The 13,411-nt window shown below is 42.6% G+C and overlaps 1 protein-coding gene across 1 annotated transcript in view; it reads right to left on the reverse strand.

Annotated features, from left to right (window-relative positions):
* Nucleotides 1-13,411, reverse strand: part of EFCAB6 (EF-hand calcium binding domain 6) — a 264,360-nt gene that overhangs the window by 72,495 nt on the left and 178,454 nt on the right. The window contains exon 20 of the mRNA XM_064368188.1: nt 7,322-7,440. Coding sequence (XP_064224258.1) covers nt 7,322-7,440 — 119 coding nt within the window. The remainder of the gene's footprint in view (nt 1-7,321; nt 7,441-13,411) is intronic.

Consider the following 13,411-nt stretch of genomic DNA (forward strand, 5'->3'; position numbering starts at 1 on the left):
CAGAGGGGGTGATGAGATCTTTTCAGGTGTCTGTTATGAGGATGACTTTAATTTTGCAACCCAGAAAAGTACTCTTCCATCTTTATTCAGTGAATTTTGTTTTTAAAACACAAGACAACACACCCTCAGAAAGAGGCCTGTGGGCTCTGTAGTTCCTGAGGCTTCTCCTGTGGCTGTAGAAGAGCTGTGGTCTCAGCAGCACCGTCAGAGGCAGGAGCCTCCAGCAAAGGCTTCCCTGCTGCTGGCGATGCTGAGATGGCTGCAGGGAGGAAGTTGAATTTCACCTGGACACACCAAGAAGTGGAAAGGCTGCCATTTCTTGAGCTTTAGGGTGATCCCAGGGCCATGCCTCTCTCTTTGAACTACATTAGGACTCTAACTAGCCTTGTGCCACCAGGGCAATGTAATAATGCAACTCGGGTCAAGACGCCTTCTGAATAAAGCTCTCAGGGGTTCCCCATTCTGACAGGAGGGTTCCTAACAGAATGGTCCACAGCCCACCCACCTGACAAGCAGCCCCAGAAAGCAGTGCACCTGCTTTGGAAATGTCTCTCTCCTCCTAAGTCAAAAGAACCACTACTCTGCCTTCCTCTGAGCTCTTCAAGGCATGGCAGGGACTGGATGGGTTAGTGCATGTGGGGATACATGGGGAGCGCATGTTGGCATTTGCTACTTCCCTGTGCCACCCAAAGGTTCTCCCACATCCTGCCTCCATCCAGTTCCTCCATCCATGTCTTATTTGCCTACCAGATGGCAAGTTTCTTGAGAAGAAACTATGGTTCATTCATTTTTGCAAATCCCAGCATCCAGCACACACCGTCCTCACACCTTGCATGAGCTGCATTATCCATTCACGGATGTTGAGCTAAGAAAAGTGAAGGCAGTGCATTTCTAAGGAAGGGCTTTCCTCCTGGAGTGCTATGCTCAAGGGATTACCAACAACAAACTTTCCATCGTGACACTGGAACTGAATGAAAAGGCATTCTTAATGACTTCATTAATAAAGATCATAAATGTTCTATTCTCATCCGAAGGCACAGAAGACCAGATTGCACAACCGCAACTAAAATATTGTTGTGAATGTGATTAATAAGCAAGCTAATTCAGCTTACATAACCTCACCCTTCATGATATAATCCTTGTGTAACATTTTAAAAAATCAACTTGCCTATAAAGTTGAATTTTCAAATGGTTCAGCAATAGATGTGCCAGGAAAAAAATGTACACATAAACAGAGGACCCATAAAAACTCACATTTGTGGATGGTGATGGTCTCTCATTTATGATACAAGTAGATGACTCTGCCCATTTATTGTGCACACAGCTATTCAGTTGTGCACATAATTTGGGTATGTTCACATTGATTGGTCTGCTTTGCTGAGAATGTCTTAGTCCTTTAGGCTCAGTTTAAGCACTGGATTCTTACATAAATTTCAGAAGTACCTTCAAACGCCACTGTCCCTAGAGTTACAGGGCAGAATCAGGAGGTGTGGTGTAAACTCTACTGATGGCCCAGCCCAGGCAGCAGAGGCAGACACAGCACCTCGTGTAGCTGGGGACACAAGGAATTCTCTCAGGTACCATCTTGGAGGGTGGTCTGATGGCTCAAATAGCTGCTCTCTAGAAATGAAAGTGTCTGATATGGTTTGGATCTGTGTCCCCACCCAAATCCCATGTCAAATTGTAATCCCCAGTGTTGGAGATGGGGCCTGGTGGGAGGTGACTGGATCCTTCATGAATGGTTTAGCACCATCCTCATCATGCTGTTTTTCTGATGATAGTGAATGAGTTTTCAAGAGATCTGAGTGTTTAAAAGTGTGTGGCACCCCACCACCACCTTCGTCCTGCTCTGGCCATGTGAAGCGCTGGCTCCCCTTTCTCCTTCTGCCATGATTGTAAGTTTCCTGAGGCCTCCCCAGAAGCGGAGTGGATGCCAACAAAGAGCTTCCTGTACAGCCTGTGGAACCATGAGCCAATGAAACCTCTTTTCTTTATACGTTACCCTGTCTCAGGTATTTCTTTATCGCAGCACAAGAAAAGACTCATACAGTGTCCAACTGCCAAAGTTGAACATGCCCAGGGGGCACATTCAGTGTGTTCTGATGGAATTACAGAAGATCAGACACCATCTGTTCCAGTGCCCATCAAGAACCAAAATCTGACTGGGCATGGTGGCAGACATCTATAATCCCAGCACTTTGGGAGGCCAAGGTAGGAGGATCACTTGAGGTCAGGAGTTTGAGACCAGCATGATCAACATGGAGAAACCCTGTTTCTACTAAAAATACAAAAAAAGCCAGGAGTGGTGGTGGGCACCTATAATCCCAGCTACTTGGGAGGCTGAGACAGGAGAATCGCTTGAATCCAGGAAGCTGAGGTTGCGGTGAGCCGAGATCGTGCCATTGCATTCCACCCTGGGCAACAAGAATGAAACTCCATCTCAAAAAAACAAAAAAAACCCAAAACAAATAAACAAAAAGAGCCAAAATCCTTCCTTTACACTGCCCAGTAAGAAGCGGGTAGCCTCAGACAAAGCCATGTCAGACAAAGAGAACCACACTTCCTCCAAGGACTGCCTGCCAGGGTTCCAGAGGGCTTTAATTACTGAAAGGTTCTTCATGTTGAGCTTAGAGTCTACCTGGCTAGCACATCTCCAAGTTCAACTACTTTGTATTCAGTGCATCTAAAAGTCCTGGTCTCTTGAGCAATACCACACTCCCCCTTTCAGAATTCTTCTGACCCCCGTGTCACCATTTGCTGCCGTGGCTGTAAATATCAACAGTGGTTTCTGTTTCCCCGTCTGGGCCCAGATGAACACACTCCTGGAGTCTCCTCTGCCTTCAATGCTCCTTGTCCCATCTCCCTTGGGGTAATTCCATGTGTGGCAGACACCATTATGAGTTCCACCATCTCTGTTTCTTTTTCCTCCTGGACATGCATGCAGAGGGCCCCTCCCAGCCTCCCTTGCAGGTCGTCACAGCCATGTGGATGGATTCTGGCCACAGGAACATGCAAAGAGGGTGAAGATGGCTATGGTTCCAGGTCTGGGCCCTGCAAAGCTGACCAAGTGCTCCACTGAGCTCTTTCCCCTTCTCTGTCGGCAGACACAAAAGGTCCAGGGGATGATGGGAGACGCCTGGTTCCTAAGTGATCCTGCAGGTAGTGTACCCCCCATACCCACACTAGACTAGGACGCCATTTTTGAGGAAGACACAGAGATGCTGGCCCTGTTTGTTGCCACAGTTAGCCTCACTTGACCAGTATACCATTCAGACCAACACAGCTTAACATCACCTTAAACATCTTAGTTTTGCAAATTTACAAGATAAACAGATAACCCCATTAAAAAGTGGGCAAATGACATGAAATGGACTTTTCAAAAGAAGACATACATGTGGCCAAAAAGCAGATGAAAAAAGCTCAGCGTCACTGATCCTTAGAGAAATGCAAATCAAAGCCTCAATGAGACACCATCTCACATTAGTCAGAATGGTTATTATTAAAAATTTTAAAAATGACAGATGCTGGCAAGGTTGCAGAGCAAAAGGGAATGCTCATATGCTGTTGGTGGGAGTGTAAACTAGTTCAACCAAGGTGGAAAGCAGTGTGGAGACTTCTCAAAGAACTAGAAGCAGAACTATCATTCCACACAGCAATCCAATGACTGGGCATATAGACCCAGTGGAATAGAGACCATTTTATTATAAAGAAACATACACATGTATGCTCACTGCTGCACTATGTACAACAGCATAGACATAAAGTCTACCTAAATGCTCACCAGTGGTAGACTGGATAAAGAAAATGTGGTACATATACACCATAGAATTAATATCTATGCAGCCATGAAAGGAATGAGCTCATGTCCTTTGCAGGAACATGGTTGGAGTTGGAGGCCATTATCCTTAGTAAACTAACGCAGGACCAGAAAACCAAATACCTCATGTTCTTATTATAAGTGGGAGCTAAATGATGAGAACTCATGGACAGACAGAGGGAAACAACAGACACTGGGGCCTTTTGGAGGATGGAGGGTGGGAGGAAGGAGAGGATCAGAAAATAACTATTGTATACTAGGCTTCATACCTGGGTGACCAAATAATCTGTGCAATAAACCCCCATGACATGGCTTTACCTATTTAACAAATCTGTACATGTACTCTGAACTTAAAAGTTAAAATAAATAAATAAAAATAAATATCTCATGCCATGGCTTATGCCTGTAATCCCAGCACTTCAGGAAGCTGAGTTGGGCAGATTGCTTGAGGTCAGGAGTTCGAGACCAGCCTGGCCAACATGGTAAAACCCTGTCTCTACTAAACACACAAAAAATTAGCCAGGCATGGTGGTGCACACCTGTAGTCGCAGCTACTTGGAAGGCTAAGGGAGGAGAATCCCTTGAACCCAGGAGGCAGAGGTTGCAGTGAACCAAGATCGCACCATTGCACTCCAGCCTGGGCAACAGAGCAAGACTCCATCTCAAAAAACAAAAAATCGCAGTTTTGCAAGACAAAGTGTTCTGGAGCTGGACGATGGTGATGGCTGAGCAACATGATGAATGTATCGAATACCACCAGGCTGTGTGCTTAAAAACAGTGAAGATGGTAAACCGTGTGTTATGTGTATTTTAACACGGTAAAAAAATGGAGAGCAAAAACAATAGCAGTGAAGAAAATCTTGAATCAATAAAAATTTGATTTGATTTTGAAAATGTAGACATCGCATAAAATACTTTGCAGGAAGCAGTTCATCTAATGAAGTGAAATAAAAACAACGTGCTATAATTTGCAGAGCTTTCTAGGAACTGCGCGATTGACCTACGGGAGAATGGAAACATGGACACGGGAAGGGTCACCAGGTGAATGTGTGTGCTGACCTGAAGACAATTCCAGAGGGCAAAAGAGATTCACTGGAGGGAGGGAATAGAGGAATTATTACCCCAAGAAGTGCACTTTTCTATGGCCTCCAAATATATTCTCTCTCTAGCAGACAAGATTCACCATCACTCTTCCACTTCCTCATAAATTAAGCTTGTTATGTGAAATAACTCAGCTTAAAAGCCCAGCTCATCAGTCCTTGATTTCTGAGCCTTCACAGGTCCCAGCAGGGACAAAGCACTTAATTACCAAGACTTTCTCTCCTTAAGAGCATGTGAGTATCTTAGGATATGAGCTCTGGGTAATTCGTTCATCTTGGTCATCCTCAGCCATGCAAAGAGGCGCAGAGCCAGTATTTAAGAAGCGTTTGCTGGGTGACCAAATGAAGAGAGGGTGTGTTAAATTTACTGAGTGGTTACTGCACGCCAGGCCCTGGGCTCGCACTTTACATGATTCCTTAACCAGGCATCACAGCGGCCAAGGGTGATAGAGAGCATTAGTGCTGCTTTGCAGGTGATGAGGAGTGTACGGCACAGAGAAGCTAAGTAACTTGATGGAGGTCACACAGCGGGAAGCGGGCAGGAGTCATGCCTATGCATCTGGCTGCAGGGCTGTTGCTCTTAACCACTCCCCATCTGTGGCATAAGGTCAACTAAATGATAGTGGACAAAATTCTGACTGCAAGCAGTTGTCAACACAGGGTGCAAATCCATACATTTCATAATTATGTTCATAAACATATAAAGAAACTTCAGCCACAAGCAACGGTGAGTGTCCACCTCCAGCGGAAATGGAAACAAATTCCATCCCGCCCTCAGAAAGAGGGTCCACGCACTCTCATTTCCCACATGGGAACCTTGGTGGGGGACACAACTCCAATGCCTTTCATCCCCATGGCCAGCCCCCACTCAGGGGTCCGTCCTGTGCTCCTGGTGGAGGTGGCAGTCTCCCAGGGCCAGCACTCCCAGCCAGCCTCTCCCCTGAACTGTTCCCTGACTCATCTTCCTGAACCACAGCTCTGTTCGCCCCATAACCACACTCAAATGCCATTGTTCCCGACCGCCTGGTCAATAATGCCTGGAAGCAAGGACCTGGTAAGGTATCAGCCCTCCACTTCCTGTCTGACCCTGGGAGCCCCATGCCACTTCTGATAGGACACCTGCCTCCCTGCGGACAGGCGGCCGCTGACCCAGAATGTCTCCTTCTCCATCTGGACCCACCACAGTGTCCAGCCCTCCTTGGCCCCATGCTCCTGCCTCACCGCCCACGCCACTCGACCTGCTCTCTGCCCAGGGTTTTTGCACAGTTGTCACTGTACCGTATCTCCCTGTGTAAATGTATTCTGTGCCCTGACTGCTCCCCAAAGACTCGGACCACGTTGTCATCTTCGGATCATCCAAAGGGTCAACTGAGAGGGAGGGCTATGCATTTTCTGGCTTTACAAAGATCTGCCTATCAGCCAGCTGGAACTACTAATGTAAGCTACTCAAACAGAAATGCGCAGGGAGTCTAATGAGACCCTGTGTTGGAACTGATCTTTAAAAAAATAAGGATTTTGTGAGAATTTCCAGTTGCTTTTCTATATTAGACACAAAACAACCCACCTAGTTCTAAACTTGGCCAACACTTCAGCCTTCCACTTTGAACAGATGAAAAGTTGGGAAATGGTATGAACTGCTTCATGAGTTTGCCTCCTGAGTGGCCGTATGATGGTGGAATACCATCCTGGGAGAATGCAGGTGGCTGCGGACATACAATGAAGAAGGAGGTAATTCGAAGTTGGGCCTGGAACTTGGAAAGAGACCACATTGTTAATGTGGAATTGAAACTCAGACATCCATCCGGGGAAGACCGTAACAGGGGCCCAATTCCAAAACGGCGAAACCGAAAATACATTTGACAAATGGAAGCAACACTGGATACAACTTTCAGTTTAAGAGACCCTCGGGAAGCTACTCCAAGTTGCTGCAAGTTTGGTTTTTCTTCCCACAAATTACTTATCTATAAAACAGTTGTGCAACATTAATTCCCGTCTATAGGCAATGCGGAGAAACTGTGCTTTCCTTTACTCGTTGCATGTCTGCTGAGTGAGTTGTAGTAGAGCTAAGTCCTTAGAGAGTGACTTGTTTTGTTAAAACAGTAAAAGTTGGGACTTCAGCTCCCAGTTCCTTGGAAATACAAACCTCTCAAGTCTGTTATGGATGATGAACATTTACCCTGGTTCTCTGTGTTGGCTGAAGACCAACCCATCCACCAAGGCTGCTTGCTATGAGCAACAAGGAGCAAGGAACAAGGAAAGACACGGGAGATGAGACAGATGTGACCAAGAGAAAATACTCTCAGCCCCCAGTTACCCTGATCCAGGAAAGATTTGTGCTGAATCTGCAACAGCAAGCAACCTAGTCCATAAGAACTGAAACCAGCCAGTCTCACGTGCCACTTACCTTGCCCAAAGCTTTTCAAATTCTCTTGGTGTGAGGGGAATATCAAAACCGTACAGCGCGTTCTTTATGTCCCAGTGTCGAAGAATGCCACTGCCCTCATTATCGGTTTCTATAAAATTCTACAATATCAGAAGATGGTATTTAGGAACATGTGAAATGAGTGCATGACAGCAGAAAAGATGTTGAATAGTCAATATCTGGGACAACCTCAGGCATTTGTATCCCCATCCACCTCCTGAATCACCTTTTAATCTAAGTTCCAGGTATCCTCATCATTCCTGGAAAGAAAGTGACCGAGCAAAATGGGAAGGAGAACTAGGTGTTGGAAGGGGGTGGTTTCTGAGTGGCATCAGGGGTTTGACTTTGATTCTTGGGTTCACAAACAATTAGAAATAAGGGCCAACCAGAGCCTGGGAAATGAGATGGAGGATCCTCATCTCAGCTATGGTTTGACTTTAGCCCTCTGGCTGTGAGAGGGGAAATGAGGGACATTAGACTCCAGCTATGATGACAAGATTATATGGTACCATTTTTATGTCCCTGAGGGGTACAGAAGGTATTGGCAGGCATATAAGAGGACCACAGACTTGAATAACAGCTAACACATGTGGTTCTCAGCAATATCTTCCATTGTTTCCAAGTAATATCTTATTTAATCTTCTTCATAACAATGCGATGAGGTGTATATAATGGGTACATCTACAGAATTCTCTGTGAGCATGATACTTAATAGTGAAAGAACAAAGCATTCCCCTTAAGATCAGGAACAAAGTGAGAATATCTCCATCACCCACTATTCAACATTGTACCACGGGGTCTCAGCCAGTTAGATTAAGCAAGAAAAAGGATAACTGGTGTAATGATAGGATGGGAAGAAATACAATTATTATTATTCACTGACATGAATGTATACATAGGAATACAAAGAATCCACAAATATATTATTATAAGAGGTGAATTTAGCAAGCGGTCTGGATTCTATACCAACAGGCAAAATCAATCACATTTTTATATATCAGACACAGAAAGTGAAACTTTAAAAGATAACATTTACAAAGGGCATCAAAAATTAGAAAGGCCTAGGAATACATCTGTGATAGCTGAGAAATGCCTTTATACAGAAAAGTATAAAACTTTATTGAAAGATATTAAAGAAGACGAAAATAAATGGAGAGACACTAAGTTCATGAATCAGAAAACTCAAATAGAATAGTAAAGATGTCATTTTCTTTGTGGAACTCAACAAAGTGATTCAAAACTCTTGAAGAACAAGATAGACGGAGTTGCCTACCAATTAATTAAGATGTATCATTAAGTTATAGTGATGACAAAGATATGATGTAGGTGCCAGCATAGACAAACTGATCAATGGAACAGAATGAGGAGGTCAGTAACACCTGTGGGCTATGATGTAGGCCGTGGTGATGCTCAGATCAGCCAGGGGAAGGGGGACTTCACAATGACCAGTGCTAGGACAGCTGGCCTTCCATATAGAGAAAATTACACTGGGTCCCTGCCTCACAACACTTGGGAAGCATCTAGTCAAGATTTCAAGACCTGAGTGAAAGTTGAAACTGTCAAGTCCCTATAAGAGAATGTGAGAGAATATCTTCATGAAGACTCCAGGGTAGAATTCTTAAACAAGACCTACAGAGAGATATTAGTAAATTTGAGTACATTAGAAAGAACTTATATTTATCAAAAGACATCATATAAAAAGGGTAAGAACACAGATTAGAAACCGAGAGATGATAGTTGCACCACATGTCACTTACAAAAGAGCAGGACCCACAGGGCAGTGTACACTATGACCACAGTAACAGTTTCTGTTGACCAATGAGAAAAAGACAAACCAGTATGAAGATTTAAAGTCTCAAGCCACCACTTCACAATAAAGAAAACCTGACCAATGAATGAACAAATGAAGAGATTCAATCTCACTGATAACCAACAAAATGCCAACCAAATCTGCAATGAGATACTATTACACATCTACTAGAATGGAAAAAATAGGAAGTCTGACGGTACCAAAATGCTACAGTATTGGGCAGTGTTGACAGAAAGTCAAAAATATTTGCTATCTGGGCCTTTACAGAAAAAGTGTGCTGGCTCCTGTTCTAAGATATTGGCAATATTCTTTTCCTTCATCTGAATGGTGGTTACATGGTGACTACTTTAAACTTTTTTAAACTGTATATATGTATTTTACATACTCCATAGTAGAATCATAACTTAAAAAAATTAAGCTTTTAAAAAATTGAGTCTGTAGGATTTCAAAATCCCTTTAAAATCATGTGTCAAGTCTGGCATGTAAGAAACTTGGAAGTGACCACTCTGTCCCAAGAAGAAGTAAAAATCTGAACAAATTGGAAAAATAACAACTCTTCTTAAATCATTAGAAAAGTGGAGTTACAGGCCAAACCACTGTCCCCAAAACTGGAGAGACAGACAGGTGAATACAGAGAATCATAACTTACTGGGACAGATACCCATAAGCAGAAAGCTTTACAAGAACTTATGCCAGAAACATAGAAGTGGAAGAAATAATTCCTAACTCATTCTATGATACCTAATACCAAAACCAGACACAGATATTATAAGTTAAGAAAACGACACACCATTATCTCTCATAAACATAGATGCAAAAAAAATCCTCAACAAAATATTAGTAAATCAAATCCAGCAACGTATAAAAAGAATGATATGCCATGGCTGAATGGGATTCATCTCAGGTATATAAAGCTGGTTCAACATTTGAATACCAATAAATGTAATGCATTATATCATCAGAGAAAAAGGAGAAAAATCATATTAACAGATACAGATGCACAATCATATCAACACGTGCAAAAAAAGCATTTGAGAAAATCCAACACTCATTCATGATAACTCTCAGTAAACAAGGAATAGAGGAGAACTTCCTCAAACTTGATAAAGAATGTCTACCAAAAAACCTACTGCTAACATCAAATTTAATGATGAGAAAGCAGATTTCCCACTCAGATCAGGAACAAGGCAAGAATATCCCTCTTGCACTGTTTTTCAACATTATACTCAAGTCCTAGCTAATGCAATAAGACAAGAACAGAAAATAAAAGGTATACAGATAGGGAAGAAAGAAACAAAGCTCTCTTTGTTCACCGATGACATGATCGTCTATAAAGAAAATATAAAAGAATCAACAAAAAAACCTTCTGGAATTAATATGCAATTATACCAAGGTTGCAGGATCCAAGGTTAATATACAAAAGTCAGTCATTTTCCTATATACTAGCAATGAACAAGAATTGAAGAAAATACACAATACCCCTATTCCATGTAGTATTGGAAGTCCTGGCCAAGAGCAGAGCAGTCAGGCAAGAGAAAGAAATAAAGCAGATCAAGATAGGAAGAGAGGAAGTCAAAGTATCCCTGTTTGCTGATGACATGATTCTTTATCTAGAAAACCTCATGGTATTGGCCCAAATGCTCCTTCAGCTAATAAACAACTTCAGCAAAATCCCAGGATACAAAATCAACACACAAAAACCACTAGCATTCTTATACATCACCAAGAGCCAAGCTGAGAGCCAAATTAGGAATGCAATCCCATTCACAATTGCCACATTTAGTATAAATATAGTGTAACTATAGCATAGTATAAATATACTAAATGTTATATTAAATATATAGTATAAATATATTTATACTATATTTATATTATACTAATATAAATATATTATACTAATATACTAATTATATAATTATACTAATATATTTATGTAATATAAACATAAAGATACATGCACAGGTATGTTTATTGCAGCACTATTTACGATAATAAAGACATGGAATCAACCTAAATGCTCATGAATGGCAGACTGGATAAAGAAACTGGAATATATACATCATGGAATTATATAGGACAGGAAGGCTCAATAGCATCAAATAAAGATTCAATGCAATCCCAATCAAAATCCCAGTAAGCTGTTTTGTAGAGATCCATAAACTTACTCTAGTTTATATGGAGATACAAAAGACTCAGAATAGCCAACATAATACCACAGAAAAACAACAACAACAACAAAAAGAACAAACTTGGATAACTGACACTACCAGATGTCTAGATTCACTATAAAGCTGCAGTAATCACGACAGTGGTTTTGGTTAAAGAAAAGACAAGTAAGACCAATGGAACACAGTAGAGAGTCAAGAAATAGACTCCCATAAATACAATCAACCTATCCTTGACAAAGGGGCAAAGGCAATTCAACAGAGCAAAGGCAGTCTTCTCAACAAATGGTGCTGGAACAATTGGACATCCACCTGCAAATATATGAATCCAGACACAGACCTTATACCCTCCACAAAAATTAACTCAAATGGATCACAGAACTAATTGTAAAATACAAACTATAAAACTCCTGTAAGATAACATAGGAGAAAATCCAGATGACCCTGAGTTTGGCAGTGACTTGCTAGATACAATCCATGAAAGAAAGAATTGATGAGCTGGGCTTTATTAAGATTAAAAATATCTGCTTTGCAAAAGACACTGTCATGAAAATGAAAGACAAGCCATAGACTGAGAGAAAATATGAGAAAAGACATATCTGATAAAGGACTCTTGAAACCCAATAATAGGAAGAAAAAAAAATCCAATTAAAAAATGGGCCAAAAACTTAGTAGATACCTCACTAAAACACATATAGAAAGATGGCAAATAAGCATATGAAAAGATGCTCCACATCACATACCATCAGAAAAATACAAATTAAACAGCAACAAGATACCACTATACCACTATTAGAATGCCCAAAATTTAGAACACTGACAACACCAAATGCTGATGAGGATGCAGAACAACAGGAAATCTCATTCCACAGCCTGATTGCAGAAACAAAGGCCTCGCCAACCCACCTGTCACTCATTCTCCAACAGTCTGTTTATCATTATTTTCTTCACAGCAGTGATCTGCTTTGTTAATAATGTGCTTTGTTGCTTGTTGACTGTCATTTCCACTGTTGTGTGATTCCATGAGATGGGATCAGACTGTGGTTACCACTACATTCCACTGCATTTTTGGTGTACAATATGTGCTAAATAAATCCAAGCAGGAAAGAAGGAAGCTGGAAAGGGGCCTGGAATTGGCACTCAGGAGTCCCTGGGGTCCACAGAGAACAGCATCAGCAGATGGGGGCCAGGAGGCTGCTCTGATCTGCCTGATAGGGCAGACTGTGGGAGGGGAGGAGAAAGAGATCAGGAGTGGCAACTGGGAGTGTGGAGGAAGGGAGAGAGTCTGGGGCCAGCTAAGAGGCAAGGATGGCTGGAGAGCAAAGAGGTTCATCTCTTTAAGTCAGACCCTAGTGAGAAGAGGTTAAAGAGAAGTTGGTAGAGAAAGTGTAGAGGATGACACAAAATAGTGCATCCTGCTTTCTTCTCAGCTGGTGCTAACTGGGTCAGCTGCAGTTTCTAGTCCAGACCCTGCCCTTTAACCTGAACCTACAGGGCTGCTCTGAAAGTGGGCCACACAGAGCTCCAGTCTGTGAGATTGGTTGGTGTGGGCCAGTGCAGACACTCCACTCCATAGAGGGCACAACAGAGACAGTCCACTCTATGGGGTCCGCAGCACACACAGCCCACTCTATGGAGTCCACAAAACAAGACAGTCCTCACTATGGAGCCCACAGCACAGACAGTCAACTCTATGGAGTCTACAGCACAGAGAGTCCTAGTCGTCTCTATGGAGTCCACAGAGCAGATAGCTCATTCCAGAAAGTCGACAGCACAGACAGTCCACTCTATGGAGTCCACAGCACACACGGTCCACTCTAAGGAATTGACAGCACAGACAATCCACTCTATGGAGTCCACAGCAGAGATAGTAAACTCCATGGAGTCCACAGCACAGAGATCCTCTCTATTGAGCCCACAGCACAGTCAACTCTATGGAGTCTACAGCACAGATAGTCTACTCCATAGAGGGCAGAATGCAGATAGTCCACTCTATGGAGCCCATAGCACACAGATAGTCCACTTCATGGAGTCCACAGTACAGACAGTCCTCTCTATGAAGTATACAGTACAGACAGTCCACTCTATGGAGTCCAC

The sequence above is a fragment of the Aotus nancymaae genome, unplaced genomic scaffold, assembly GCF_030222135.1.
Source record: "Aotus nancymaae isolate 86718 unplaced genomic scaffold, 86718_ANA_hifiasm-v0.15.2.pri h1tg000076l, whole genome shotgun sequence".
NCBI classification, from domain to species: Eukaryota; Metazoa; Chordata; class Mammalia; order Primates; family Aotidae; genus Aotus; species Aotus nancymaae.